The sequence below is a fragment of the Leuciscus leuciscus genome (assembly GCF_965113295.1).
Source record: "Leuciscus leuciscus genome assembly, chromosome: 15".
Classification (NCBI taxonomy): domain Eukaryota; kingdom Metazoa; phylum Chordata; class Actinopteri; order Cypriniformes; family Leuciscidae; genus Leuciscus; species Leuciscus leuciscus.
Genome location: NC_138739.1, coordinates 24,162,976 through 24,188,684, shown reverse-complemented (window position 1 = coordinate 24,188,684; position 25,709 = coordinate 24,162,976). Strand labels below are relative to the sequence as shown.

Below are 25,709 nucleotides of genomic sequence, written 5' to 3'. Positions count from 1 at the left end.
TTTTTCAGCATTTGTTATTTACTGCTATGAATGTATTGCATTGTGTTGTAAAATTTCCTTTTACTTTATTATTGAATAAAAAAAATGATGTAGATGTTCTAGATTTGTTCGAATTTAACGTTGAATCTGATAACTATATTCCACACAAAAGAATACTAGATAAAAACAATAAAGACATTGAACACAGATTAAAAGTGTTTTGTTTTTTTTACTCATTTTTCTAGTGGTTTCATCTGGAAGATGATATATTTTGATTAAGACATCCGCACACAATATTTTTTTTAAAACACTGCTTTCCAGGTATGCTCTCGCCAATGTATGTGGGTGTATTTTCGTATTGTTGGTCTGTGCCAAAAGTTACTAAGGTGCAAATTTTTAAGGTGCAAACAAAATGGATTTCCACCAAAAAATTGTATGAGGCCAAAAAAAAAATCCAGTGCAAAAAGTAGAAACAACAACATAAAGTACATAAATTGGACACAATACTAATTAAGCACCCGCAAGTTTAGGAATAGTTCAAGAAAACAAGTCAGATTTGTTTTTCACATATACAGAAACAGTGTTTAGGAAAGTAAACACATAACAGCTTTAATCAGACCTGAATCCCTGCATTTCTTAGTTCTTTCTGGGTGAATCTTACAAAAACACATTGGGTTTTTTTTAAACCCAAAATCTAACAGAAGAAACTTTTTTCTTAAAGAGAAGGAAGCCTATTTTAGGACAATTTGTTGCATTCTTATTTTATTTCTTGTATTATGAATGTTTCATGACAGTTCAGCACATTTCCCTTCCCGTTCACATTGTTTTTTTGTTTTTTTTTCATTATTATTATTATTGATTTATTACTGTGATACACTAATTCCATTATATTACAGTAAAAACTTTAGGATTTTTTTATTTGATTAAAATCAGCATGAATGAAAGGCATTACAAAAACAACCCTGAGATGTAAATGTTTTTCCACGTCAAAGCAATTAAATAAATGATTTGTTTGCATTCTTATAAAGAGATTAAAATGTGCTTAACTGTTAAAACAAATCTTAGTAGTCCTAAAAATAGGTTTCATTTTCTTTATAGAAAATATAGATTTAACAGTTTTTATGAAATTCATCCGTCTAGCTTTCTCGTTCACTCATTTACCACTCAGCATTTACTTTCTTGGCATTTGCTATCTCGTTTACTACTTGGTGCTACACTAAATTAAGTGCTTTTAGTACACAACTTCCCTGCCTTAAAAGTTGCTTTAGTTTTCTAGATTAAGTGCTGAGGTAACAGTAGCGTTACTATGGGGGTTAATTCACTCCGTTTGCTTGTCTTTTTGCAATAGTTGACAGGGTATACAGTGTTTTTTTGAATAATTTCCTCAATGTTAGAATGAAAGAGAGAGGAATACCAAACCCAATGGCTACACGAATTGCTCCCTTTTCATCTGCGCTATTAAAAACATAGAATGATGGAAACATTTCTACTTTTTCTGAGTCATCTGTCATCTTTCAGGTGACTTAATTGAAGTCTGACGGCTGCGATAAAACACACAAAAAAACAATATCAGCATCTCACTCTATGCAGTGCACAATTTATACATTTAAGTCAAATTGATGATATGCATTTTATAGATTATAAAAAGGAATAGTAGTACTCTACCTCCAGTTGGATATCGTATCGGTTCTTGAATAAAGAGAAATGGAGAGAATAAGTGCAGTTACTATTGAACTATTGCTTTAAAAGATTTTATGTGTGTATATATATATATATATATATATATATATATATATTTAGGGGTGTAACGGTTCACAAAATTCACGGTTCGGTTCAATACGATACAGTGGTGACACGGTTCGGTACGGTACGTTTTCGATACAGCAAAAAGAAAGAAATGCCAAAGAAATTCCCTTTATTTTTTTTATTTTTATATATATATTTTTTTTTTATTAAAACTAACATCATAAAGTATGATGTTTTTTTACTTTGAACAATGATGGAGCTATACTTGACCCATCTTCTGGGGTGTCTTCTTAGCAGCATATAAAACAAAAACCGCTCCTTATAGCCTAGTTATAAACAAAGGTTTATTTTATTTTAGTTTTATTTTAAGTTTGCAAGGCTCCAGGTAAACATTTGAGGGCAGCAATTTTATTCATAATGTCGAAGTAATTCAAAAGCAAAACGATAAATATTTGAGAGTGGAAATTAATGTATTTTTTATTTTTAAATAAGTGTGTTTTTTTCCTACATCTAAAAACTTTTAGTTTTATAAATGGGGGTAATCTTTGAAGGATGAACAAAATAATGTTTTGGTCATCACATTAAAAATAACATTTAAATATATGATCATATTTGAGATTTGAAGTGCTAGAAAATATACGTGATGTACTTGAAAGCATTTTACTTTTCCATGCCAAACTTCCATGGTGACAGTCAGTTAGTGTTTAGCCTACTACATTAAATCCATCGTGAATGTTTCTGATTTGTGGACTTAATCATGGCACAATGTTTCTCCTGGTTTCCACTGCAGCGCTGTTGATCTAATAGAGATCTACGGGTAATAACGGAGAAATTTTAATGCTTCTCACTAGATCTCGCAGCGATGGAATTATTTCTGTGACGAATTCAAATGCTTCTTTACTATATCTCTGTGTAATAACAGTGTCGCTTGATCAAGATCGGCTCGCGCTGCACTGACATTGGTCCAAACTGATAACCGGTCAGTGAAGCAGAAGCACAAATGAGTTTGCCATTTGACGTTGGGCAGCGTTGTTGTGTTCGTGCTAGCGCGACTGCTATCTAAATTTTGGTCGGCAGGAAAAATGGTCCAACGTATCGTTCGGTTTGTAATGCGTATTGCGTACCGAACCGAAAGCCTCGTACCGAACGGTTCAATACAAATACGTGTATCGTTACACCCCAATATATATATATATATATATATTTGATAATTTTACATACCACCTCCAGCTTCAGCTGGTCGAATACCTCAGGTGACATTGGCATGAGTGTGTCATTATAATCTTGCGGTTGCCTAAAATTCGAACATATTTAAACACACACAAAAAAATACATAAAAAAAATAAGTCATTATTTTTGCAATCCTGTGTGGTAGCTCAGAAATATGGAAGCTTGTTTCCACAATGAAATAAAACAGAAAAAGGCAAGTGCGACTTTGTATCTCACAATTAGGGCTGTCCCCGACTATGGATTTTCATAGTCGAATCAGAATCGTCATGTCTTGCCTATAGTCGACTAATAGTCGAATCATGTTTATGGGGGTGGGGGCGGGGCTTTAACGTTTCAAAGCCGCGATGTACAGAAAATCGCACAAAGATATAGAAGAAAATGTATAAAAACATTTTTGATCAATAAAACTAAGAAATAACATAAATAACTCCAGAAAGGCCACACTGCAGATTTGCATTTCACATGCAAATCAAATTAAATCGGCTAAATGACCTGTGCGAGCAGGCCAGCCTACAGCACAACATCGATGCACCGAAAAAATAAACAATTAATTTACTAAATTAAATTAGAACAGAATATACCTTTCTAATAAATAAAAATACAAAACGAAATAAATCAGAATCAAGTCACAGGATGAGGAGCAAATGTGTGCAAAATGCCTAAAGTGCAGGGGAACATATATTCAAAACACAAGCCACAAATAGTTAGATTAGATAACCCTGACAGATTAATAAATAAAATAAAAATAAATAAATTATTAAAATAACGATAGTAGATAGAATTTTCAACTTTGTCTTTTTAACTGCAGAAACAACAATAAATGCTAAACTGGAGTGGCAGTCTTTTTAGCTAAAAATGTTCACAGCATCCAAAAATAAAATTAGAACCGGCTGAAAAGTTTTGAAATCACTTGTACCTGATCGAGAGAACAAATCCTTAAAGTCTTTCACTCTGTCTGTCCGTTGGAGTCTTTTCAAATTGTGCGCGCGCCGCGCGGATAAAATACATTCTAACGTCTATGCGTGAAACATGTTAACGTTGGCCGGCAGAAGTGCGATCACTTTCAGATTTTCCTGATGCTAAATCCAGCCTTGGAGAATATCCTTTCTGATGGTGTACATCCACACTTTAGATTTTCTTATCCCAGACATTGTTAAAGATTTAAATCCTTGCCGCGAAGACGCTCCTCTGTCGGTCACGGATTGAAAGTGAAACTTAAATCTGTCACGGGGTGTTTGGATTTATTCACGCACGTTAAAAAATATTTATTAAAAGCTTCTTTCTTTGCACATTTTTATATAGGCCTACAGCATTATCATAATAGGCTGAATGTTAACGTATTGACATAAAAGCTAGTTCTATGTGAAATCAGACATTGAGCGCCCTCATATAGCCAAAGTGGCATGATCCTCGTTTCATAACACCTCTGCGAAGATTCGACCGTGAGATCGGTAGTCGAATCAGGCTCCTCCTATCGAAGCATCGAATCTTCGACTATTCGGGGTCACCCCTACTCACAATAATGACTTTTTTTGTCACAACTGTGTGATTGTATCTCACAATTCTGAGGAAAAAAGTCAGAATTGTGATTAATAGTCAGAATTGTGAGTTATAAAGTCAGAATTGAGAGATATAAACCCACAATTGTGAGTAAAAAGTCAGAATTGCAAGTTATAAAGTCAGAATTGAGAGATATATAGTAAACTCGCAATTGTGAGTAATAACATCAGAATTGCGAGATATAATATAAGAATTGCAAGTTACAAACTCGAAATTGCAAGAAAAAATCTGAATTGCGAAATATAAACAATTCTGAGAAAAACGTCAGAATTGCGAGTTAAAAAGTGAGTTGCGAGAAATAAAGTCTGAATTGCGAGGTATAAACTCGAAATTGCACGTTTTAAAGTCAGATTGGTGAAATATAAATTTGCAATTGCAAGTAAAATATCAGAATTGCGAGTTAAAAAGTCTGAGTTGTGAGAAATAAAGTCTGGATTGCGAGATATAAACATGCAGTTCTGAGAAAAAAGTCAGAATTGCGAGTTAAAAATCCGAAAATGCGAGAAATAGTCTGAATTGCAAGATATAGAGTAAACTCGCAGTTGCGAGTAAAAAGTCTGGAGTCTGAAATTGCAAGAGTCGCAATTACCATTAAATTTTTTTTATTTTGTGGCAGAAACAAGCTTCTGTACAGAAATTACATTTGTGGGATGTATTGTTTTAAAGGGATAGTTCACCCAAAAATGAAAATTAGCCCATGATTTACTCACCCTGAAGTCATCTTGGGTGTATATGACATTCTTCTTTCAGACGAATACAATCGGAGTTATATAAAAAAATGTCCTGGCTCTTCCAAGCTTGATAATGGGAGTGAATGTCTGTTTGACTTTGGAAATCCATTAAAGCGCAATCTTCATGATAGCGGGGGTTAATAAAGGACTTCTGAAGTGAAGCTATGCATTCGTGTAAAAAAATATATCCATATTTAAAACTTCATTGACTAAAATAACTAGCTTCCGGTCATTCGTCATTGTGTTGTGTGTCAAGTTCAAGTGTTATTCTTTTGGCGTAAATCGATGCGTACGTACAGCTGTCTGACGGAAGCTAGTTATTTTAGTCGATAAAGTTTTAAATATGGATATTTTTCTTACACGAACGCATCGCTTCACTTCAGAAGACCTTTATTAACCCCCGCAGAGCCGTGTCAAGCACTTTAATCATGAATAGATGCGCTTTAAAGTCAAACATTATCAAGCTTGGAAGAGCCAGGAATTTTTTTAATATACCTCCGATTGTATTCATCTGAAAGAAGAATGCCATATAGCCTAGGATGACTTCAGAGTGAGTAAATCATGGGCTAATTTTAATTTTGGGGTGAACTATCCCTTTAACACTGACTCACATTTCAGAGATGGAGATGAGAGTGGTGCTGATGTATCCCTCGTTTGAATTCTTGTCGACATCCATTGGTTCTTGCTCTGGAAAAACAAAAGACGAAGAAAGAGTTTTTTAATACATTTATTAATATTTAATGGGATTTTTTTTTTTACATAGTTCACAACTGCATTTCTTACTCTCGGTAGGTTTGGAATAGTATTTTTTGAAGGCGTCGTCTTTGGGTAAATTGGGATGGAGGAAGCGCAGAGGGTTTTCTGGGACGTTGTCGGCGGCCATCACGCGATAGTTTCGAATAATGTCGGGAAGTGAGACGGCAGAGAGTTCCTTCTTCGTGTAGGGCTCCACAGAGCGAATCTGCGGCTCTTCTAAACCAACACAAAGCCAAACACAGTAATGAACAATACATTTACTAAAACGGATTTGATTTCAAGCCAAAGTTTAAGCAAAATCGAAATGTTGACGTTTTGATATCAAAAATCCTTCATTTTATTTGCTTTCATTTAATCGTTTATTGTTCCACAGTATGTCAGAAGGGAGGGGCATCTCACCGTTCAAGTCATGTTGGATCCAGCTGAATGTGATTGCTCCGTCGCGGTTACTCTCACTGAAGCGCAACAGAAACGTCCCGGGAGCTTTGTCGTACAGCAGATTTTTAGTACGGTCCTTGGTCACAAACCCCATTATACACCTGTGAGAGATGGACAGTGTTAAAGCAATGTTCCTGCTTGACCAATAGACTCCCAATGTGCCAGACTCCCAAAGTTTATTAACTCGTTCCCCGCCATTGACTGAAATTCCCGTCATTCATGACAAAACGCTTCCCCACCATTGACGGAAATAGTTTTTCCGTATTTTCACTGTTATACAGTAGGGGGCGCTATGACATATTCTGAAAGAGTACATAATCTCCAGATCAAAATGCATGCGAAGAAGAAGCAGAAACAAGTGATAGCATATGTAAGCATATGCATATGTAAAATAACGCGATCACCAACATTAAACAGCATATAAATCAAAACTGCCTAATGTTACAGAATGAAATGTCATACCAGGATGAGGTATAGGACTGTACAGCTTTGAGGGTGTTGATGGACTCGATCTACTCTCTATGTTTTTTTGTTGTTTTTTTTTTCAATCTGGATGTAGTCTTTGACAAAAACGTGATTTTCTCATCTTTTTGCTCACAAGTGTTGATAAAAAAAGAATGCATTAAGCTGCTAGAATAAAATGGGTTTTTTTGTATAAAAGCAGAGGTTCTTTTGATATATTGCATGTTCAGATATTCAAACAACAAAATATTCTGGGGGCCATGACATTTTTGTGAAAATGATCAAAAATGCTGGTGTTGGCTGGCAACTTTTTTCAAAAACACTGGCAGGGAAAGAGTTAATATAAATGCATGTTTTTTTTTTTAAATAGGGGGGAAAAATTTGGTAATTGAAAACATGCCACAGACTCTGTCAGTGTTTTTTTTTGTTTTTTTTTTGGAATTAACTATCCCACTTCTTAGGAATGTTACAGGTTAAATTAAGTATTTATTTGGTTTATTTAACCTGGAACTTTTTCTTGTTTAAAGCATAAATCAAAAAAATTGTGAAAAATTATTTATATACTATTTTAGTTTTTATTAATATTTTGAATTTGCTTTTATATTTAAAAAAAAAAAAAAAATGTGTCATATTGTTCAATGTGCTTTTGTAATTTTTATTAAATTTTACTATTAGGTTATTCTTTTTATTTTCAGTTATAGTTATTTATTTCCATTGAGTATGTTTTGCCAAAGCAACATTTCTAATTTTCGTTTAAAGTTCTTCATCAAATATTTATATTTTCAGTTTTCATTTTAATTTGTTACATTTTTTTGCAAACCGTTATGTGATAGTCACTTTTATTAGTTTTTGTTCTTTTTAAATATTACTATTTAGTTATTTATTTATTTCCGGTTAGTAATTTTAGTGTTTCAACTTCAACTTAAAAGTTATTTGCCAAAGTAACATTTCTAATTTAAGTTTAGTTCTAGTTTAGTTCTAGTATTTTTTGTGCTTTTGTCTTCTTCTTTTTTTTTGTCATTTTGTGCAAATATTACTATTTAGTTAATTTTTTATTTCAGTTTTACTTCAGTTTTAGTTTTTAATCATTTCCAGTTAGTAATTTTAGTGATTCAACTTCAATTTATTTCAGTTAGTTGCCAAGGCAACACTTCTCATTTTCATTTACTTTCAGTTTTTTATCTAATATTTATATTTCATTTCAGCTTTTTTTTTTTTTTTTAAGTTAATAGATTTAGTTCTAGTTAACGATAATAACCCTGGTATTGCTATGGTACCGTAGATATCCAAAATGGTTACGTTAGTTAGCTGGTCTACCTGGTTGATCTTAACCCCAACAGCATGTGATCAAGGTGTGATCATGACGTGATTCTAGCAGAATTTTCATAATCCAAACATCTGAATTCTTACCCATCATCCCACAGACTCAGCAGGTGTCTCTTTATAAGATCCAAAATGGCTTCAATCCACAACCAGAAGGTGAAGTTCTTCTCACTGCCAGACTACATCATACACAAGACTCAAATCACTTTTAACAATCATGTGTAACAAAACTAGGGCACTCAATTCAGAAGATGTGACTTAATGGCTAGACGTAAACGAATAAATAAAAACATATAGTATAGAGAGTAGAGACCAACCTTACAGAATCTATTCCAAGGAATCTGAGCTTCAAGATCCATCACCGCTTTAGGACCTGTGGGCCAAAGTTCACAAGCTTGTGCATTTAGTTCATCTGTTCCAACAGAATCAGCCACTCAATGGCAGACAAGTAGCAATCAGACTCACCCAGCAGTTTAGTTCCCAGCATGCTCAGCTGTTCTTGATTAAGACCTCTTTTGGTGATGGAGGAGAACTGCCAGCTCAGCACCTCCGATAGGTGACCCCAAGTGGCTGAAGGAGGAGTGACGAAGAACGAAAGGTTCTGGAGAAGAAACGGCAAGTCAGAACCTGTGCGAACACGTCCTGCAATCTGTTTTGTGTTGACGTAAGTAAAGCTCATTTCTACTGCCGAAACTTTTCAAGAACATGAGCGTTGATGACTTATCTTTAAATTTGCTATATTTCTATTTAGGTTCATTTTTATTTCAGTTTTAGTTTATTTATTTATTTTCAGTTAGTAATTTTAGTGCTTAAACTTATTTAAGTTATTTGCCAAGGCTACATTTCTCATTCTTCATTCAAGTTTTTCATTTGATATTTATATTTTCAATTTTCATTTTCATTTTAGCTCAAGTTTTTGAAATATTTTAAAAAGAACAAAAAACTAATAAAAATTACAAAAACACATAACAAAATTACTATTTAGGTTTAATTTATTTTATTTGAGTTTTTATTTATTTCAGTTATTTGCCTAGGCAACATTTCCAATTTTTACATCTAATATTTATATTTTCAGTTTTTGTTTTAATTTTAGTTTAAGTTTTAATAATTTTGTTATGTGCTTTTGTCATTTTTATTAGTTTTTGTTCTTTTTAAAAATATTTCTATTTAGGTTTAATTTAATTTATTTCAGCTTTACTTTTAATTCGGTTTTCATTTGTATTTATTTCCAGTTATTATTTTAGTCCTTCAAAGTATTTCAGTTGTTTTTAAAGGCAAACATTTCTAATTTTTCATCAAGTTTTTCATCTAATATTTATATTTTTTTGTTTTAATTTAAAATTAAGTTTTGGTATTTTTGTTATGTGCTTTTGTCTTTTTTTATTCGTTTTTGTTATTTTCTAATTAGGTTTAATTTATTTTATTTCAGTTATTTCAATTCTAGTGCTTCAACTTAAACATATTTTAGTTATTTGCCAAGGCAAAATTTCGATACATTTTGTTTAGTTTCAGTTTATCATCATATATTGATATTTTCAGTTTACATTTTAATTTATTTAATTTTGTGCTAAATCTGTTATGTGCATAACATTAGTGTTGAGGAGGACTAACCTTTGGTTCAGAGGTCAGCATGTTGTACCACATGATGGAGGCCCATCCACTGGGTAGCTGACTGACGTTGGAGATCACGACAATGGGCAGAGATGTAGCCTGAAGATGGAGAGAGAGAAGAAAGTTGATTATGATCATGATTTGGTGATGTTTATGTTTCGAACTCTGTTCTTCTGAAGGATCTTCTGACCTCAAAGTTCATGACCAGTCCAGACCAGCAAAGCTCAGCCTCAAAGGTGATGGAGTGAAGTTCTTCAGTGACGATCAGAGGGCCCTGCCGAACATTTAAGAAACAGTTTAGCCAAAAAAAATGTATTTGTTCAAACAGGTTTTAAGGTTTGAACATGCAGAAGCTCAAATGAGATTCAGAGCTACATCAGAGGGGACTGTGTTTCTTTCTTACACAGATCGATCGTATGACTTCGGAAGACGTGGAAAATAGAACACAAGAGTTATGGACTACTTTCATGATACTTTTATGTGATTTCTGGAGCTTTTCCACAGAAGAAATTCATACAGCTTTGGAAAGACATGAGGGTGGAGTAAATGATGACAGATTTATGTGAACCCTCTCTTTAAGACAAACCATCACTGAAGAAAAGTCCCACAGAAAAGTATTTTGGACAATCTTAAGAAGTATACAATCGATGTTTGGGCTAAGAAATTAATTACTTTTATTCAGCAAGGACACATTAAAATGATCAAAAGTGACAGTAAAGACATTTAGAATCTTACAAAAGATTTCTATTTAATTCAGCTTTGATCACAAGAATAAATTACATTTTAATATATACTCCCATAGAAAACAGTTAATTTAAATTGTAAAAATATTTCTGTAATTTTTGATCAAATAAATGCAGCCTTTGTGAGCATAAGAGACTTAAGCATTACTAAAAATCTTATCGAGCTCAAACTTTTTACCGGTAGCGTAAAGACCAAACCCTCACCTCACTAGTTCTGTTTCCGGTAACTTTCTTCTCTTTCAGTTGCTGTGAAGTAAAACAAATATTGTTACTATTACTTATTTGACTGAATTATGCTTTTTAAACTGGAGCTACAGTATAATTTGCTTTTCTTTTCACTTTACCAGATGACGGAATTCTGCAGCCATTCCATTGGATTCCTCCATGTTCATCACCTTCATGGCTGTTCCCAAGATGTTGAACATCCGAAACCTAAAACAGGAACATAGCTAAGTAAGCAGAATAATATTAAACGGATAGTTCACCCAAAAATGAACATTTTGTCATCATTTACTCATCCCTATGTGTTTCCAAACCTGTATGAGTTTCTTTCTTCTGCTGAACACAAAAGAAAGTTGGTAATCAAACAGATGACGGCACCCACTAACTTCCATAGTATTTTTTCTTATTATGGAAGTCAATGGGTACCGTTTACTGTTTGACTACCAACTTTCTTTAAAATCTCTTCTTTTATGTTCAGCAGATGAAAGAAACTTCAACTTCAACTTGGATTCAACAAATTTAAAAAGAACTGAATTTAAGGAGCAACTCAGCAAAAAATATAGATTCTGTCATTATTATCTCACACTCGCTTTTTTGTAATGGACTTTGTTTCTTTCTTTTTCTACAACTGTGGTTGTTTTTCAAGACCTGCATAACAAACATTTTAATATAATATCATATTTTATGTTCCACAAAAAGAAAAACACACAGCAATGACATGAGGGTGAGTAAATGATGACAGATTTTCATTTTTAGAGTAACTCTCCCTTTAATATGGTATGCAAAGGAAATTATGTAAGACACACCCTTTCCGTTTCTCAACGATATCCCTGGAAGGCAAAAAGAGACACGTTTTAACACAAAAAAGTAATCTACAGGCAAAATAAAGTATTTATGACTTAAGGTGGAGATAAAGTTTGCAAAATACTTACTTATCAAAATGGACTTTCACTCGAACAGTGTGGTTGAATTCCTGAAGTTTTATGAGCAGCCTGGAACGCAAACACAAGATTCATCATTCATCATCTGAACATTATCTGGCTTCTACTTCCAGAGAAGTGTGAATCATCTGCCCTGTGTTTAAAGTTACCGTAATTTGAGAGTGAACAGAACGCCCGTCTTCAGCACCAAAGGTCTTTGTAGTTGGGTCGGCATGCATGGCTGTCTCTCGACTACCAAGGAGCTGAAAACATGCAATCCAAAATTATTCATTGTCGGCGACACATTTCAAAGGCCCCCGATATACTTCAAGCGAAATCCAAGACGGCCTAAAAAAAGCAAAGAAGTGCTCTTACTTTGTGATTAACGTTTTGAGGTTTAACATGATCCTGTCCTCCTGGCTGCTTTTGCTGACGGTGATTGGATCGGTTTCGTATGTGAACTTCTGCTCCAGCTCCAGAAGTTTCTTGAGCTGCTGCCTGAGCTGAAGCAGAGATTCTGCAATAGAGGTAAACCTGAGGGGGAAAACCAAACAGGACTCAATAACATATGACTTAAAGTGCAAGCCATGATATTGTAAGGCACCGCCACATAAAGGTCCATTGACAATAGTTGCAAAATTATCAATATTTATTTATATATTCTCAGTATATTTAATACCGTCAGTATTTCAACGCAGTTGGTCAGTGCAGAAAATTCGCACGACCAATTTGAACATGTTGCGAAATCTGTCAGGAAATCTTTCGCCCTCAGGCAAAATTCCCATTTGTGGGATTCCTATTGAAATTAAAGGATTTTGTCTGCGAAATTCGCCATTCCACAGTAAATGTTACCGCACCACTATTGCTATTCGTAATCAACAGTACACAAAATGTGTAAAAATACATATTGTACATTCAAAATTCGTATTTATGATCGATACTTGGGATTATTTGACAGCCCTAGAACTACGAGAGTTGGTCGTTATGACATTGTGATCATTCTGGTTTAAACGCAACATATTTCCATCACACTGTGTAGCTCAGTTTTAGAACAACAAAACAACTTGCATATATTGCTAGTATTGCTACTCCATATGTTTATAAAGAAAATATTAATTAATTTGTGGTTTGTTACCAGTTTTGCAGCTGGTCCAAGCAGACATTGCTCAGCCCACCGATGCAAGCCATCTGTTGTCGGCGCCTCCATTCGGCCAGTTCTGTTGAGATCAGCTCAAAGATCACCGGATCCATAAGGTTCGACACCTCTGACATCTGACCAATCACATTCTACATGGACACAAACACACACAGAGTTGAACGCAACGGCTTCTTTTCACTAACCAAAGTAAAGGCCGATGGATCTCCAATGTTCTCACCTTTCTTGTGGTGTGGAGTTTCATGAACATGGCGCGGATGGTCAGTCTCTCCCGATTCAGGTCTTCCACCGAAATGGTCCCGTTGAGTTCCTCTGTTAAACAGACATACAAGCGATACTGAGTTTCTGTACTTGTGGAAAAACAGCTAGTTCTGACTTAAGTTGTGGTCACTTTTATTATTGTTTGTTTGAGCAATATTGAATTTCTATACTTATCGTGAACAAATAGCTAGTTCTGGCTTAAGGAGCGGTCACATTTACCGTTGTTTAGCAAATTCCCACTGGCGAAATCTACACGATTGGGAATTTTGTGTCCAATTTGGTCAAGCGAATTCGCTGCACTGACCAACAGAAAGTTGCTTGGTTTCAAAGTGACTTCTTTTGTGAATATACATCGCTACACTACTGACGATAGACAATTTTTGCTTGTGAAATTTGCAAATGTGACCGCAACAAGTGTGCTGCACAAGTCCTGAAAAGTGGTTGGTGGCTGGCTGCAGTATAGGTCTTAAACCCCGCCCTCTCCATGTAATCGAATGGGACGCGAGCCAAACTAAAAAATTCAATGACACTTCAAAAAAAAATCCCCAAAGATGGTTTCTGTTATTCGATGTAGTTCTTATCACGCAGACGTATGTGCAATGTTCATTTTCCAAATAAGTTTGGTTTTAGTTATCATTTGATGCTATAAAAATGGAGTGTAACATCATTATTGACAGCTGTGCTTGCGAATGAGTTTGCGGGAGCGGGAGTGTGGGCGGGACCTTAAAACCGCAGCTTGATACTGCGCAGTCTCCGGCTCCGAACAACGGAATTGACAAAGTTATTTTGGCTTCCATTTTTCTACAGTGGAAAGAAGGGGAGACACGCTGCTTTTTTTTTTTTACAGTATGTGGACCCCACGTTTAATAAAACTCTTTTCGACTACAAAGAAAGCATTTTTCAATCCCGTTACCTCTGCTTTGAAGAGTTTTGCTCTTGAAGTCGTATTCGTCTTGCAGATCTTCCAGATTTTTAATGATCTGCTCGGTGTCCTAATCGGAAATAGAAGGAAAAAAATTATTTCTCACGCGACTTGACAAGGAGAATGTTTTATTCGATGGTCCACTTCCGACATTCTTACAACTATAAGTAACTTTGCAACTACATGTCAACTAACTCTCATTAGAGTATTAGAAGACTGGCTGCTCAATATTTACTAACACTTTATTTTGATGCTCCCCCAATAGACATTCTACTGACTATCAGTAACTTTGAAACTACGTCAACTTATTCCACTAACCCGAACCCTAATAGTCTACTAACACTCTAATGAATGTAGTTGAGGGAATGTAGACATGTAGTTGCCAGGTTACTTGTAGTTAGAAGAATGTCTAAAGTGGACAACCGAAATAAAGTGTATCCAACATATCTTGTAGTTGCGCCAAGTTTTTTTGTGTGTATACATCACCTGTACTTTATTCTTTATGTCTTTCACCCTTCCGTCCATTTCTCGATTTTTCTCCACGATCATGTCGTTTTGGGTGCTCTCGGTTCGATTCTGCAACGAAATACTAATTACTAACTTCATTCCTTTTGTGTTTTACAGACGAAAGAAGGTTATGCAGGTTTGGTGAGTAAATTAATTTTTGTTTTTGGTTATACTATTCCTCTAATAATGGAACTTCACACCTACAAAAGAGATTTAAATGTCATATTGACTTAAAATATATTTTAATCTAAGGTTTAGGTGGTGGAGATCAGTGGTTGTCATTTATTAATTACTGACCTCTGACATTTGGGCAGTGGACAGAATCTTCCTTTCTTCGCTAAGGTTCCTACTGATGATCATAGCCATGGAAACAGGATTGTCTTGGAAGAGGTTCTGGAAAACAAGGTTCAAATTAACTAAAAGTGACACCACACTAAAAGGAAATGGTCATGTAGCCAGTTGCAGCCAGTCACCTGCAAGTTCCTCTTGATCTTGCGGATGTTGTGCTGGTTCAGGAAGTCTTTCTCCATCGCGAAGCGGCTGTGTTGGTGATCTAACTGGGTCAAAAGATCATGAAACCTCACGGTGGCCAGGGACTCGTTCTCCACATTAGCAACATGCTCCCTTTGGGAAACGAAGAACAGAGGATTTACGTCAACTAAAGTTGAGACTGGTTTGAATTCTATTTTAGTACAATTCCTATATTTGTACCTATATAATCCCTCTTATTGGGATGACAAATATAATAAGAAAGTTAAGATGTTTACAGTAAGATGATAAGGACATATAAAATAGTAAGTAGTTATCACTGCTACACTTTGTTTAGCAATAATAACTGCAGTAAGTAATTGTATATGTTGTGCTGACTCTTATTTGTCTTCTTAAACAACTGATACGGCAGCATTTACCTCTTTGTTGCCCCCACCAGCTCTGGAGGACCCATGATTCCTATATATGATGTTACCACAGATTTATCGGTCGGGTTGGGAATCGAAAATGTATTCTACTTCTGAAATCGGATAGTTAAAGGTGCAGTAAGCGATTTCTAAGAAACACTGCTGAAAGTGGATCGGGCCGAGCACTAAAACACACTTGTAGCCAATCAGCAGTAGGGGGTGTATACACTCATAAGGGGGAGGTGCCTGTTTCGTGAATTTGGGGGCGTGGCTATCAAGATAGGGGGGTGATCCTTTTGGGTAAGGGCGTGTTTGTTTTGGTGATTTCAAATCGCTCACTGCACCTTTAAGGTCAGGAATCGGATACTTGTCAAAATTAACATTTTGATTCCGCTTATCGATTCCTGTGTGCACCTTTTAATGTGGTTTTAAACCATTCAAGTGCAATAAGACGAGAAAGAGATCTCAATTTGGCATTCGCGCTCTTGTTTTCTGTGCTGGGCACAACCAGAGCGTGCGCACAAAAAGCCGCCTCTCGTATAATGTTGTTAATCATTTAAAGGTCAAATGAATGACCTTTAAAAAATATATATATATGCACCTTTAAAAGTATTCATTAATGAAAACAAGTTTAAAAATTATTTTTTAAATTAATTTTATTAATAGTATTCTAATTACCTTTACAAATGTCTATGCATATTTAAAAATATTTCTTCAAATAATTGTTATATTTTAATATTAATATTTAAATAAATATTAACTTGCACTTAAAAAAAAAGAAGATTTATTATGAAGACTTTGTTGAAAATCAACAGGTTGAGCTTCTGGGCGGGGTGTCCTTCACCCAGGGTTGTGCACAGATAGCCATATTAATCATAAAATCATTACTTTATTATCATTGTTATTGTTTGGAGGATTGGGAGGAGAGGAGAATGGGGGGACGAGAGAAAGGGTAAAAGATGTTAAATTACTGAATACCTCAAAACACTCAACACCCCCAAAGGACATATATTTAAAATGATATGGTCTTTCTTTTCTTTCTTTCTTTTTTTGTCTATTCTTATATTGTTGTTTATCTGTGTTTTTTTTTTTTTTTATGCCTATTTTGTAACATTTCTGTATGTATTCCTGCAATAAAAACAATAAAATTAAATAAAATGGACAGGTTGCCAACTCTAGTTTAGCATTATTATACTTGCAGGAGATTGTGATTATGTGTTTGATATGGTTATAAAGCTAAAGAAGGTATAAAATATTTCATCCACACCAGTCGTGGCTTTCTATCCAGCTGCTGAGGTACTGCCGGATGGCCATTGGAAAGTTGTCATCGTACAGTTGGTCGACCTGTTCCAAAAACTTTGAATCAAGTTGTTGAAGCTCCAACCACTGACTCATTTCTGCAACTCTGTGGGCAGAGAGGTAAAATAAATGAAGATAAGTGTTTGGTAAAGGATGGGCCACAGTGAATAGCTGACTGCATAATCAAGATTTTCTTGCCGAAATCAAAGTAAAATGAAGGTGGAAGACAGCAGACATTACAAACTGCGCAAAGCATTTCTTTGCAAGATGAGGAGATTACAATTTAGGCATGGGACATTTTGAGGTTTTTGTGCTGTGTGTGTTTCTAACCTAGTTGCTACTAACAGATTTGCCAAAATATTTTGCAAGAAAGATATGTAAAGAATTAAGTAAATACTATTTCATATTATTATTAAAAAATACTAAATGTTTTGTTGTAGGCCAAAGATTAGGTTTAGTCTGTAGTGATTGTGTGTGTTTGTGGAGCTCGAAGACAGAAACATGTAATAGATTTTATATTATTAGTCTATAGTAGGTATAACTTAAGAGTACAATAAGAATGCATGCTTATTTATGTCTTTACTGGACATTAGTGTTGTCAAAAAGACTATGTAGAATTTAAAATACTTTTTTTTTATTTTTTTTTATGTGCGCTCGATCACGTGTGTGTAGGGTTTGGCAGTATTGTTTTTGTATAAATAATTTTTAGAGGCTTAATATAAATACAATAGACGTCTATGGCACGTCCTCATTCTGATAGCTTTGGGAAACGTGGGAGCGTGCATGAATGAGGGTTATGTGTTTTTTTGTGTTCAGCAAATTTTATCCTTCTGTATTTGGAATCAATCCATAATAATAATAGTAGTAATAATAATAATATAGTTATGTTGAAAGATATTATCATTATTTTAGTATAACAGAATCGCATGAACACAGCATGATATTGTTTTGCCTGCATTCAGACCACATATAAATAGCTCCGTTTGCATATGGCCTTGTGTGTATACATGTCTTTTATGTGTTTTTCCATTGCTTTCTTAATAGTAACTAAAATTCTCAAATAACATGTGAAATCTTATGATTACACGCATATACAGGAATACCACGAAGTAATCAAACGTGAGATCAAACTTCCTGTAATATATCAAGCAGAAAATGATGAATGCGGAAATTAAAGTTATTATTTTGTTACTCACCCCCAAATGTTCTCCAAACACGGTTAAAGTAAGAATCCGCAGATGTATGTTTGATGTGTCTTCTATAGCAGCAGAATAATGCGGAAGAACAGGCAAGTTCCCTGTTATTGTCGATTTGTTATTGATTTTAGCCTTTCCAGTAGATGTCCGACTTTTTCTGCGAGAGAAGCACGCGTGTGTGTGTTTGAGTGAAAGCTAGATAAACCAATCAGGGAGCAAAGTGTTGTTTGTTACATATGCACTAGCCTATCAGCGTCCTTTATGACGCAACTGGAATTTTGGACCAACGTTTTCTCAGCCCACGTGATTTATAAGAAACTGAAACTGCGTAGTATAGTAGAGAAAGATGCTTATTTCATCACTACGTAAAAACTGTAGGATAATTGCATGTTATGATCTGCTTTATAGTGTTTTATAAGAAACATATGTGTTTTAAGAGGTAAATAATAATAGTCCTGTCTACATCAAAAAAGGTGAGGCTCCATCTGATTTGCTGCATTGCAGTACAATCTTGTTATATAGAAGAGACCAGTACTATTGTGTTTTCTCCTCACTTTTAAAAATTGATAAGCCGGTTTTGTTTTTATTTGTTTATTTTTGCAATGCACGATTATAGGCCTATGGTTAGTTGCGTTTTTTTAGTTGCGTCATTTGCCCTCTTTTCATCCTCCTGTTAGGTTGTTCCAAAACCAGGATGTATCTTCCGTGTCTTCATTTACAACAGAAGAGAATCTTTTTTTCTCCATTTGCATGAGGTCACCTCATTGTAGATCAGTTCCAACATGAAACAATATGTGCAAACTATAAATAAAAGATTTATATATATATATATATATATATATATATATACAGTGCAGTCAAAAGTTTGGAAACATTACTATTTTTAATGTTTTTGAAAGAAGTCTCTTATGCTCATCAAACCTGCAGTTAAAAAACAAAACAAAAAACAGTAATATTATGAAATATTATTACAATTTAAAATAATGGTTCTCTTTTTTAATATATTTTAAAATGTAATTTATTTTTGTGATGCAAAGCTGAATTTTCATCAGCAAGTACTCCAGTCTTTAGTGTCTTATGATCCTTCAGAAATCATTCTAATATGATGATTTGATACTCAGTTATTATCAATGATGGAAACAGTTGTGCTGTTTAATATATTTTTTTGGAATACTTTTTTCAGGATTCATTGATGAGTAAAACGTTAACAGCATTTATTCATTAAAACAGCATTTATTCAAAATAAAAACATTTCTAACAATATAAATCGTTACCATCACCTTTTATCAATTTAACGCATCCTTGTTGAATTAAAGTACTAATTTCTTTAAAAAAAAAATAGTTATTGTTCCCAAACTTTTGAACGGTAGTGTATATTGTTACAAAAGATTTCTATTCTAAATAAATACAGTTCTTTTTAACTTTTTATTCATCAAATAATCCTGAAAAAAGTATCTCAGGTTATAAAAAAAATATTAAGCAGCACAATTGTTTCCAACATTGATCATAAATCAGCATATTCAGAATGATTTCTGAAGGATCATAAGACACTAAAGACTGGAGTACTTGCTGATGAAAATTCAGCTTTGCATCACAAAAATAAATGACATTTTAAAGTATATTAAAAAAGAGAACCATTATTTTAAATTGTAATAATATTTCGTAATATTACTGGGGGGTTTTTTATTAGATTTTTTTAACTGCAGGCTTGATGAGCATAAGAGACTTCTTTCAAAAACATTAAAAATAGTAACGTTTCCAAACTTTTGACTGGTACTGTATATATATATTTATATAAAACAAACTATATAAAAGATCTCTATTAATATTTGATTCTTCTGATAGCTCAATGTTTCATTCAGGGGTAAAAAAAAAAAAGAAAAAAAAAGCAGACCTACTCAGGGAATATCTTATTTTCATTCTGTATTATATATTTAATTCTAGATAACTTCAGCATATACTTAATCGCCGACTCAAAGTGTGCAACTATTAAATCATGCAGTAAAGTGTGCTAAATCTTTTTTTAAATGCTAATGAGGACATTTCGAAGTGCACTCATTGTCCTGTGGACAGACTTCTACTATTGTTGCCTCACAGGGCCTCCATCACACTGGGGAGCCCTCAAAATAACAAAATAACACAGGAGAGGCTTTAGCTTCCATGGAATATGGGGTTGTTGCTTTTGAGCGCCATAATGTGCTCCACATGCTTGGATTGGTGTCAATGGTGTCACTCTGTTAAGGGTTACGAAGGGACAACATTGAAGAGGTCCCTTAAGGACACGTGAAAACAATACTCAAAAACATCAGTAACAGGCATTTTACTTGGTACAACAGATCAAAACTACAACATGATTTTGAACCATACAATCTATGCAATTAATTCCATGTTTTAAAAGATCACTATGACCATCTCTAGCCTAAGACATTTTGTAGGATAACTATTGAATTGGCAGGGTTTTTTTTACAAGAATATAAGAAGCGTGCTTTTGGATGGTTGACATGTTCCAGCAATGTTTAAAACTATTTAAAAAGCATTGAAATTGTGGCCAGTTACAGCACTAATAAGTTTCCTATCCTTGTAATTTGTCAACTACCCATATGCTATGAACCAACTGCAGAATTCCAAAAGTCTGTTGTTTGGATGTCATGTTGAGTAAGTTTCTGGGTCAGTGTTCCTGTTTTTGGGTCACTGGGGGATAAGCAGCTTTATATAAATAATCAACTATACAACCCCCTTTGACATTAATTTAAAACTTAAAAGTACTTTTTGCAATTTGTACATTCTGAAATCACACTGGTAAAGCCCATCAGGTCATCTCTATACTCAAATGATTTCACAAAGGAAGCCTTATACCTTCAAAAACAAAGAAATCCTTGTCACCTTTTACCACTGTCCTTGTGTACAACAGTTGATGTCAACAAACTAAAAGATTTGGCTAAGTTGGCTTGTTGGGACCCGGGTGTGGTCAATTGTTTTAGCAGGAACTATTTCGTAAGGGACAAGGTAAAGGTTGTTTTCACTTCCCTCTGGTCCAAAGCAGTTAGAGCTTGCTGTCATAGTGACTAGAAAAGCCCTTGGGCTCAAGAGCAGCCGCAAAGGTCTACGACCATTGACGGGATTTTTCCGTAGATTATCTGCTCACGGTCATTGAAATACAGCATGTTTATGGGTGACATCTTGGTTGGTGTGCAGCAGGGGCCTGCGCTGCCCCGAGGGTTGGCCTTGTTAACGATGTGACTGTGAGGGTACTTCTGCACGCATTCACCGGAGCAATAATTGGCCTTGTAGCGCTTGGGCGCAATTATCCAGTCCCACCCGAAGTCATCGAAGTCGACGGTGAGTGGATACCGGCAGCAACGAGACTCGGTGGAATGCTCATCGCAATCAAGGCCGGTGTCCCTTCTGGACCGTTTGCCAGTATCTGATATTTTCACCTCCAAGAAGGGTTGCTGGAAGGGCGGACATAAGAACAAGTCATGGTCATACATACGCAAAGGTGCAATTAAGCACATACTTGACATGAATTGCAATGCACTTGTTACAGGAAGATCCCTTGACCAAGCTGATCCAACTAAACCTTTGTTCAATGGTATAATGGCCCTTGAGATACCGGGCGAGCTCTGGTTGACGGCCTATACCCCAAAAAGGGTGAAAGGTGAAGTAGCAGAAGTACGGCCCCTTGTGGAGTTCAAACATACTGTGTCCCTCCACCATTGGTTTCAAATCTCATTCAGACTTGCCAGGATGTGCCAAGTTTGAATAAGATTTGACAGCCATGGTAGAGGGCAAGGTTATTAAAGGTACGCTTAAACTCCACAAGGTGCACATTTGAGAGGAAGATGATGAATAATGACCAGAATTTGATGACAATCATTTTCAGTCTAGTATCCCTTTATCCACTAGACTACTCTGTAAGGTAAGACTATGTACACTTCCTTAAACCTTTTGCAGATTTGTTCATCAAAATTTGTCCAGCATTTGACATTTGTAGTTTGTTCTATTCTAAATAAGCAAGTACCAATCCATGCCCCGACTTACCAGTCCTTCCTCTCCAGATTCTGGAGAGGTCACAGCCATATCCTTTCCATTCGTGTCAAAGGCCTTGATTTCTATCCCAAAGTTACTCTGGGGCTGTTTGAGCCACAACTGCAACAGCTGCTTCATGTCAATGTGCTGCCAGGAGTTTGTCTGGGCATTCACGTCAATTTTTTGTGCACGTATTCTTGAGTGGCTGTTCCCTTCAGAAGATGACCGCAGGTGAGATATCTGCATGAAGACTGTGGTTGGCTCCTCAGCTGGTCGGAGATAGATCCAGAGCAAGGCCTTCAGGATGCTGTCGGGCATAATCTTTGGGCTCAGTGAGAAAATGCAACACTTCGGCATTCCCTCAAGATGGGCGATGGCTTGCGCTGCAAGGTATTAAGTTTACTAAGACCATGTACAACTTTTTCACCTTACACTCTCAGAAAAAAATAGCTTTAGGATATCTTTAGGGGTACAACAGCTGGTTACTCAGGCAATACATTTAAAGGGACAACTTTTGTACCTTTTTACAAACTTACTACTAAATGTTCATAGTAGTACTTTTAAGGATACACATTACTGCTCTAAAGTTCTAATACGCTCCTTTAAAGGGTAGATAAATTGTCTCTTTAAAGGAACAATTTCTGCAAATTTTTCTGACAGTGTAAAAACATTTACCATGGTAAACTATAGTTTAGGGATGGGCAACTCTGCTCCTGGCACCACTTTCCCAGGAATTTTAGTTTCAACCCTAATAAAAAACCCTAATAAAACTCACTTGTCCAATCAAATTGAAGTCTTACCAGTGTGTTTGATTATGGTCAAACTAAAATCCAGGGGCAGAGTTGCCCTAAAAAGTGTTAAACCTTTTATTAATCTTACTTTTTCTGATGACACTGGTGGAAAATACCAGTTTCCAGTATTATTGACGTAACATCAATGGAGTAACTACTGTATATTGGCAGAAACTAAGGTTTCCATTGTACATCTTTGTAAGAGTTATTTTCACAGGCCAAATGTGCTTTGCATGTTGTTTCTTGTGCACAGCTCTGCAAGGTCTGTTGCCTTTGGCCATTTTCCAACAACAGCTGAATGAATGAACCATAGTCAGTTCATAGTCAACTCTTTCAGATAGTACAATGGCCCCCAAACGTTTTTGGACACTTAAGCCACACTTCAAAAAGTATGAGTTTCACTGCATTACAACAAAATAACAAACCAAGTGGCATCTGCAACTGATGCCAGCCCTTTCTCAGAACTAACTTAACATGCATTTTAATGACATACATTGTCTGAATATCTTTGGGGTCACTATATATTGCAGTACACTGTGGTACTTACATTCTGTGGCCATGGTAATAATGGTCTCACTGCTGCCTTGTTCCTCATTCTCACTAATGCCTCCATTTTGGTCATACTGGTCGAGGAGCTCCTGCAGTGGAGGTGCTTTGGGTAAGAGTAGCTTGACCGTGTCTCTACTGATGTTCGGAGCCTGTTCTAGACGCAGGATGCTCAAAATCTGAGACTTGATGGAGTGCAGGCGCATGAGTTTACTCTGCTGTCTAAACTGACAGGTCGTGCACTGGCCGCTGTCGTCTCCAGGTGTCACAAATGCTTGCGATGTTGTTGTTGCACTCAGGCTCTGACTGTGTGAGCTCAGCACACTCCAAAAACTCAGATAAAGAAGGAGAAACATATCTTCTGATGTATCTTTGTAGACGTTTACACATTTGGAAATGGACAGCACCTTTACGCACTCTCTCCAAGCAGCACTGGACAGATGTACAGCCTCCCAGGCAGTTTTATACTTAAGATTCCCTGCTGTTAGATATCCTGTGATTGGCTGGATTGATAAGAACAAGTCTAGATGAGACAGCACAGAGATGTTCTGCACTTTAGGTAAATTCTGAAAGCAAGTTTTGATTTGAGGATTTTCAGGAGCTGTCTACTTTGTTGTACATACATACCATGAATTTATTATGCAAATACCATAAATATCATATGAATTTCATTATAATGATCAATTGAACTCTGATGAGCCCGTGTGTGTAGCCATTCAGATGTTTTAAAATACTTCTAGGACCTCTGGAAATTTATGTTTATCATGCTGCTGAGGATTCTATATGGATTGCTAGGACGTTTCTATGTGGTTGATAGAATGGTTGCTTGGAGGTTTTTGCATATTGCTATACATTTGTGAGGGTGCTCTGAGTGGTTTTAGCATGTTGTGGGTAGTTGCTAGGGCATTGCTAGGTTGTTCTGACAGGTTTTTAAAGTGTTGTTATGTGACACAATGTTTCTAGGTGGCTGCAAGGGGGTTCTGAGTGATTTTTAGCTTTTTGGCATACAACTGAGAGTGTACTTTTTAAGACGCCATCATGTTGTTGCTTTGCCATTATGGATCGTTACTAGGGGGTTGCTAGGTTGTTCTAAAAGGTTTTTACAGTGTTAGATGTGGTTTGATTGTATTTGTAGGTGGTTGCTATGATGTTGCTAGAGTGATTTTTTTATCTTGTTGCTATACAATTGAGAGTGTTCTTTTTAAGGCATCGTCATGTTGTTGCTTTGCCGTTATGGATCGTTTCTAGGGGGTTGCTAGGTTGTTCTGACAGGATCTTAAAGTGTTGCTATATTGTTGACAATGTTTCTAGGTGGCTGCTAGGGGTTTCTGAGTGATTTTTGTCCTGTTGCTATACAATTGAGAGTGTTATTTTTAAGACGTCGTCATGTTGTTGCTTTGCCATTATGGATCGTTACTAGGGGGTTGCTAGGTTGTTCTGACAGGTTTTAAAGTGTTGTAATATGGTTGACAATGTTTCTAGGTGGCTGCTAGGGGTTTATGAGTGATTTTTATCCTGTTGCTATATAATTGAGAGTGTTCTTTTTAAGATGTCATCATGTTGTTTCTTTGCCATTATGGATTGTTACTAGGGGTTGCTAGATTGTTCTTAGAGGTTTTTACTGTGTTAGATGTGGTTTGATTGTATTTGTAGGTGGTTGCTAGAGTGATTTTTATCTTGTTGCTATACAATGGAGAGTTTTCTTCTTTAAACATTGTTGTGTTGTGGCTTTGGCATTATGGATTGTTACTAGGGGTTGCTAGGTTGTTCTGACATGTTTTTAAAGTGTTATTATATGGTGACACAATGTTTCTAGGTGGCTGGTAGGGGTTTCTGAGTGATTTTTGTCTTGTTGCTATACAATTAAGTGTTTTTTTTTTGTTTTTTTTACATGTCATCATGTCATGATATGGGTAGTTGTTGGGGGGATGCTATTGTTCTGATAAGTACTGTAAAAAATATCTTCTGTCTAAACACTTGAAAATAGGTGCATTCACCAGTTTATATTGGCGAATGGGCTCTTTTCATTCTTAGACCACAGCTGTAACTTTTAACGTTGTGTTTTGGTGATGTGGTGCATCTTGAATATGCAGGGAAGTGGACTGAGGAAATTATTGCTACAGCTGTTCTGTAACATTTGCCGATACAGATGTCTCTCTTTGTCCAGCAGTGCAGCTTTATTAGATGCATAAATAACAACAGCTGATAGCAGAGTGAGTGGGATACTGAGGGTGGCCTTTGGTGGGTCAGTCACAGCACCACCCGCTGGTGGATTATCAAGTTTTTTCAAGAATGATGCTGCTTTGGGTTCAGATGCCGGGTGGGTCTGCTAATTCAAAATATGACTGCACAAACCAAACTCACAAACTCTGCACTGCACAAACA

At 35.7% G+C, this 25,709-nt stretch overlaps 2 protein-coding genes across 3 annotated transcripts; both read right to left on the bottom strand.

Moving 5' to 3' along the window:
- Window positions 1-188: 188 nt before the first annotated feature.
- Window positions 189-18,116, bottom strand: stat1a (signal transducer and activator of transcription 1a). 2 transcript variants are annotated; one of them, XM_082139664.1, is made up of 25 exons: window positions 17,959-18,116; window positions 16,731-16,868; window positions 15,041-15,191; window positions 14,865-14,960; window positions 14,547-14,636; window positions 14,052-14,130; window positions 13,098-13,189; window positions 12,857-13,008; window positions 12,097-12,255; window positions 11,892-11,984; window positions 11,734-11,793; window positions 11,608-11,631; window positions 10,924-11,011; window positions 10,784-10,825; window positions 10,027-10,110; window positions 9,837-9,935; window positions 8,691-8,826; window positions 8,543-8,598; window positions 8,313-8,404; window positions 6,402-6,541; window positions 6,030-6,218; window positions 5,858-5,933; window positions 2,947-3,019; window positions 1,645-1,668; window positions 189-1,520 (listed from the first exon to the last, which is right to left on the bottom strand). In XM_082139664.1, exons 2-25 carry the CDS (start codon window positions 16,856-16,858, stop codon window positions 1,503-1,505), a joined length of 2,241 nt encoding a protein of 746 aa, XP_081995790.1. In that variant the 5' UTR covers window positions 16,859-16,868; window positions 17,959-18,116; the 3' UTR covers window positions 189-1,502. The 2 variants fall into 2 exon arrangements, with proteins under 2 accessions (XP_081995790.1, XP_081995791.1); XM_082139665.1 differs by having other exon boundaries at window positions 2,950-3,019.
- Window positions 18,117-20,263: 2,147 nt separating this feature from the next.
- mstna (myostatin a) lies at window positions 20,264-23,685 on the bottom strand. The gene is made up of 3 exons (XM_082138044.1): window positions 23,326-23,685; window positions 22,000-22,370; window positions 20,264-21,410 (listed from the first exon to the last, which is right to left on the bottom strand). Exons 1-3 carry the CDS (start codon window positions 23,678-23,680, stop codon window positions 21,042-21,044), a joined length of 1,095 nt encoding a protein of 364 aa, XP_081994170.1. The 5' UTR covers window positions 23,681-23,685; the 3' UTR covers window positions 20,264-21,041.
- Between the last annotated feature and the right edge of the window lie 2,024 nt (window positions 23,686-25,709).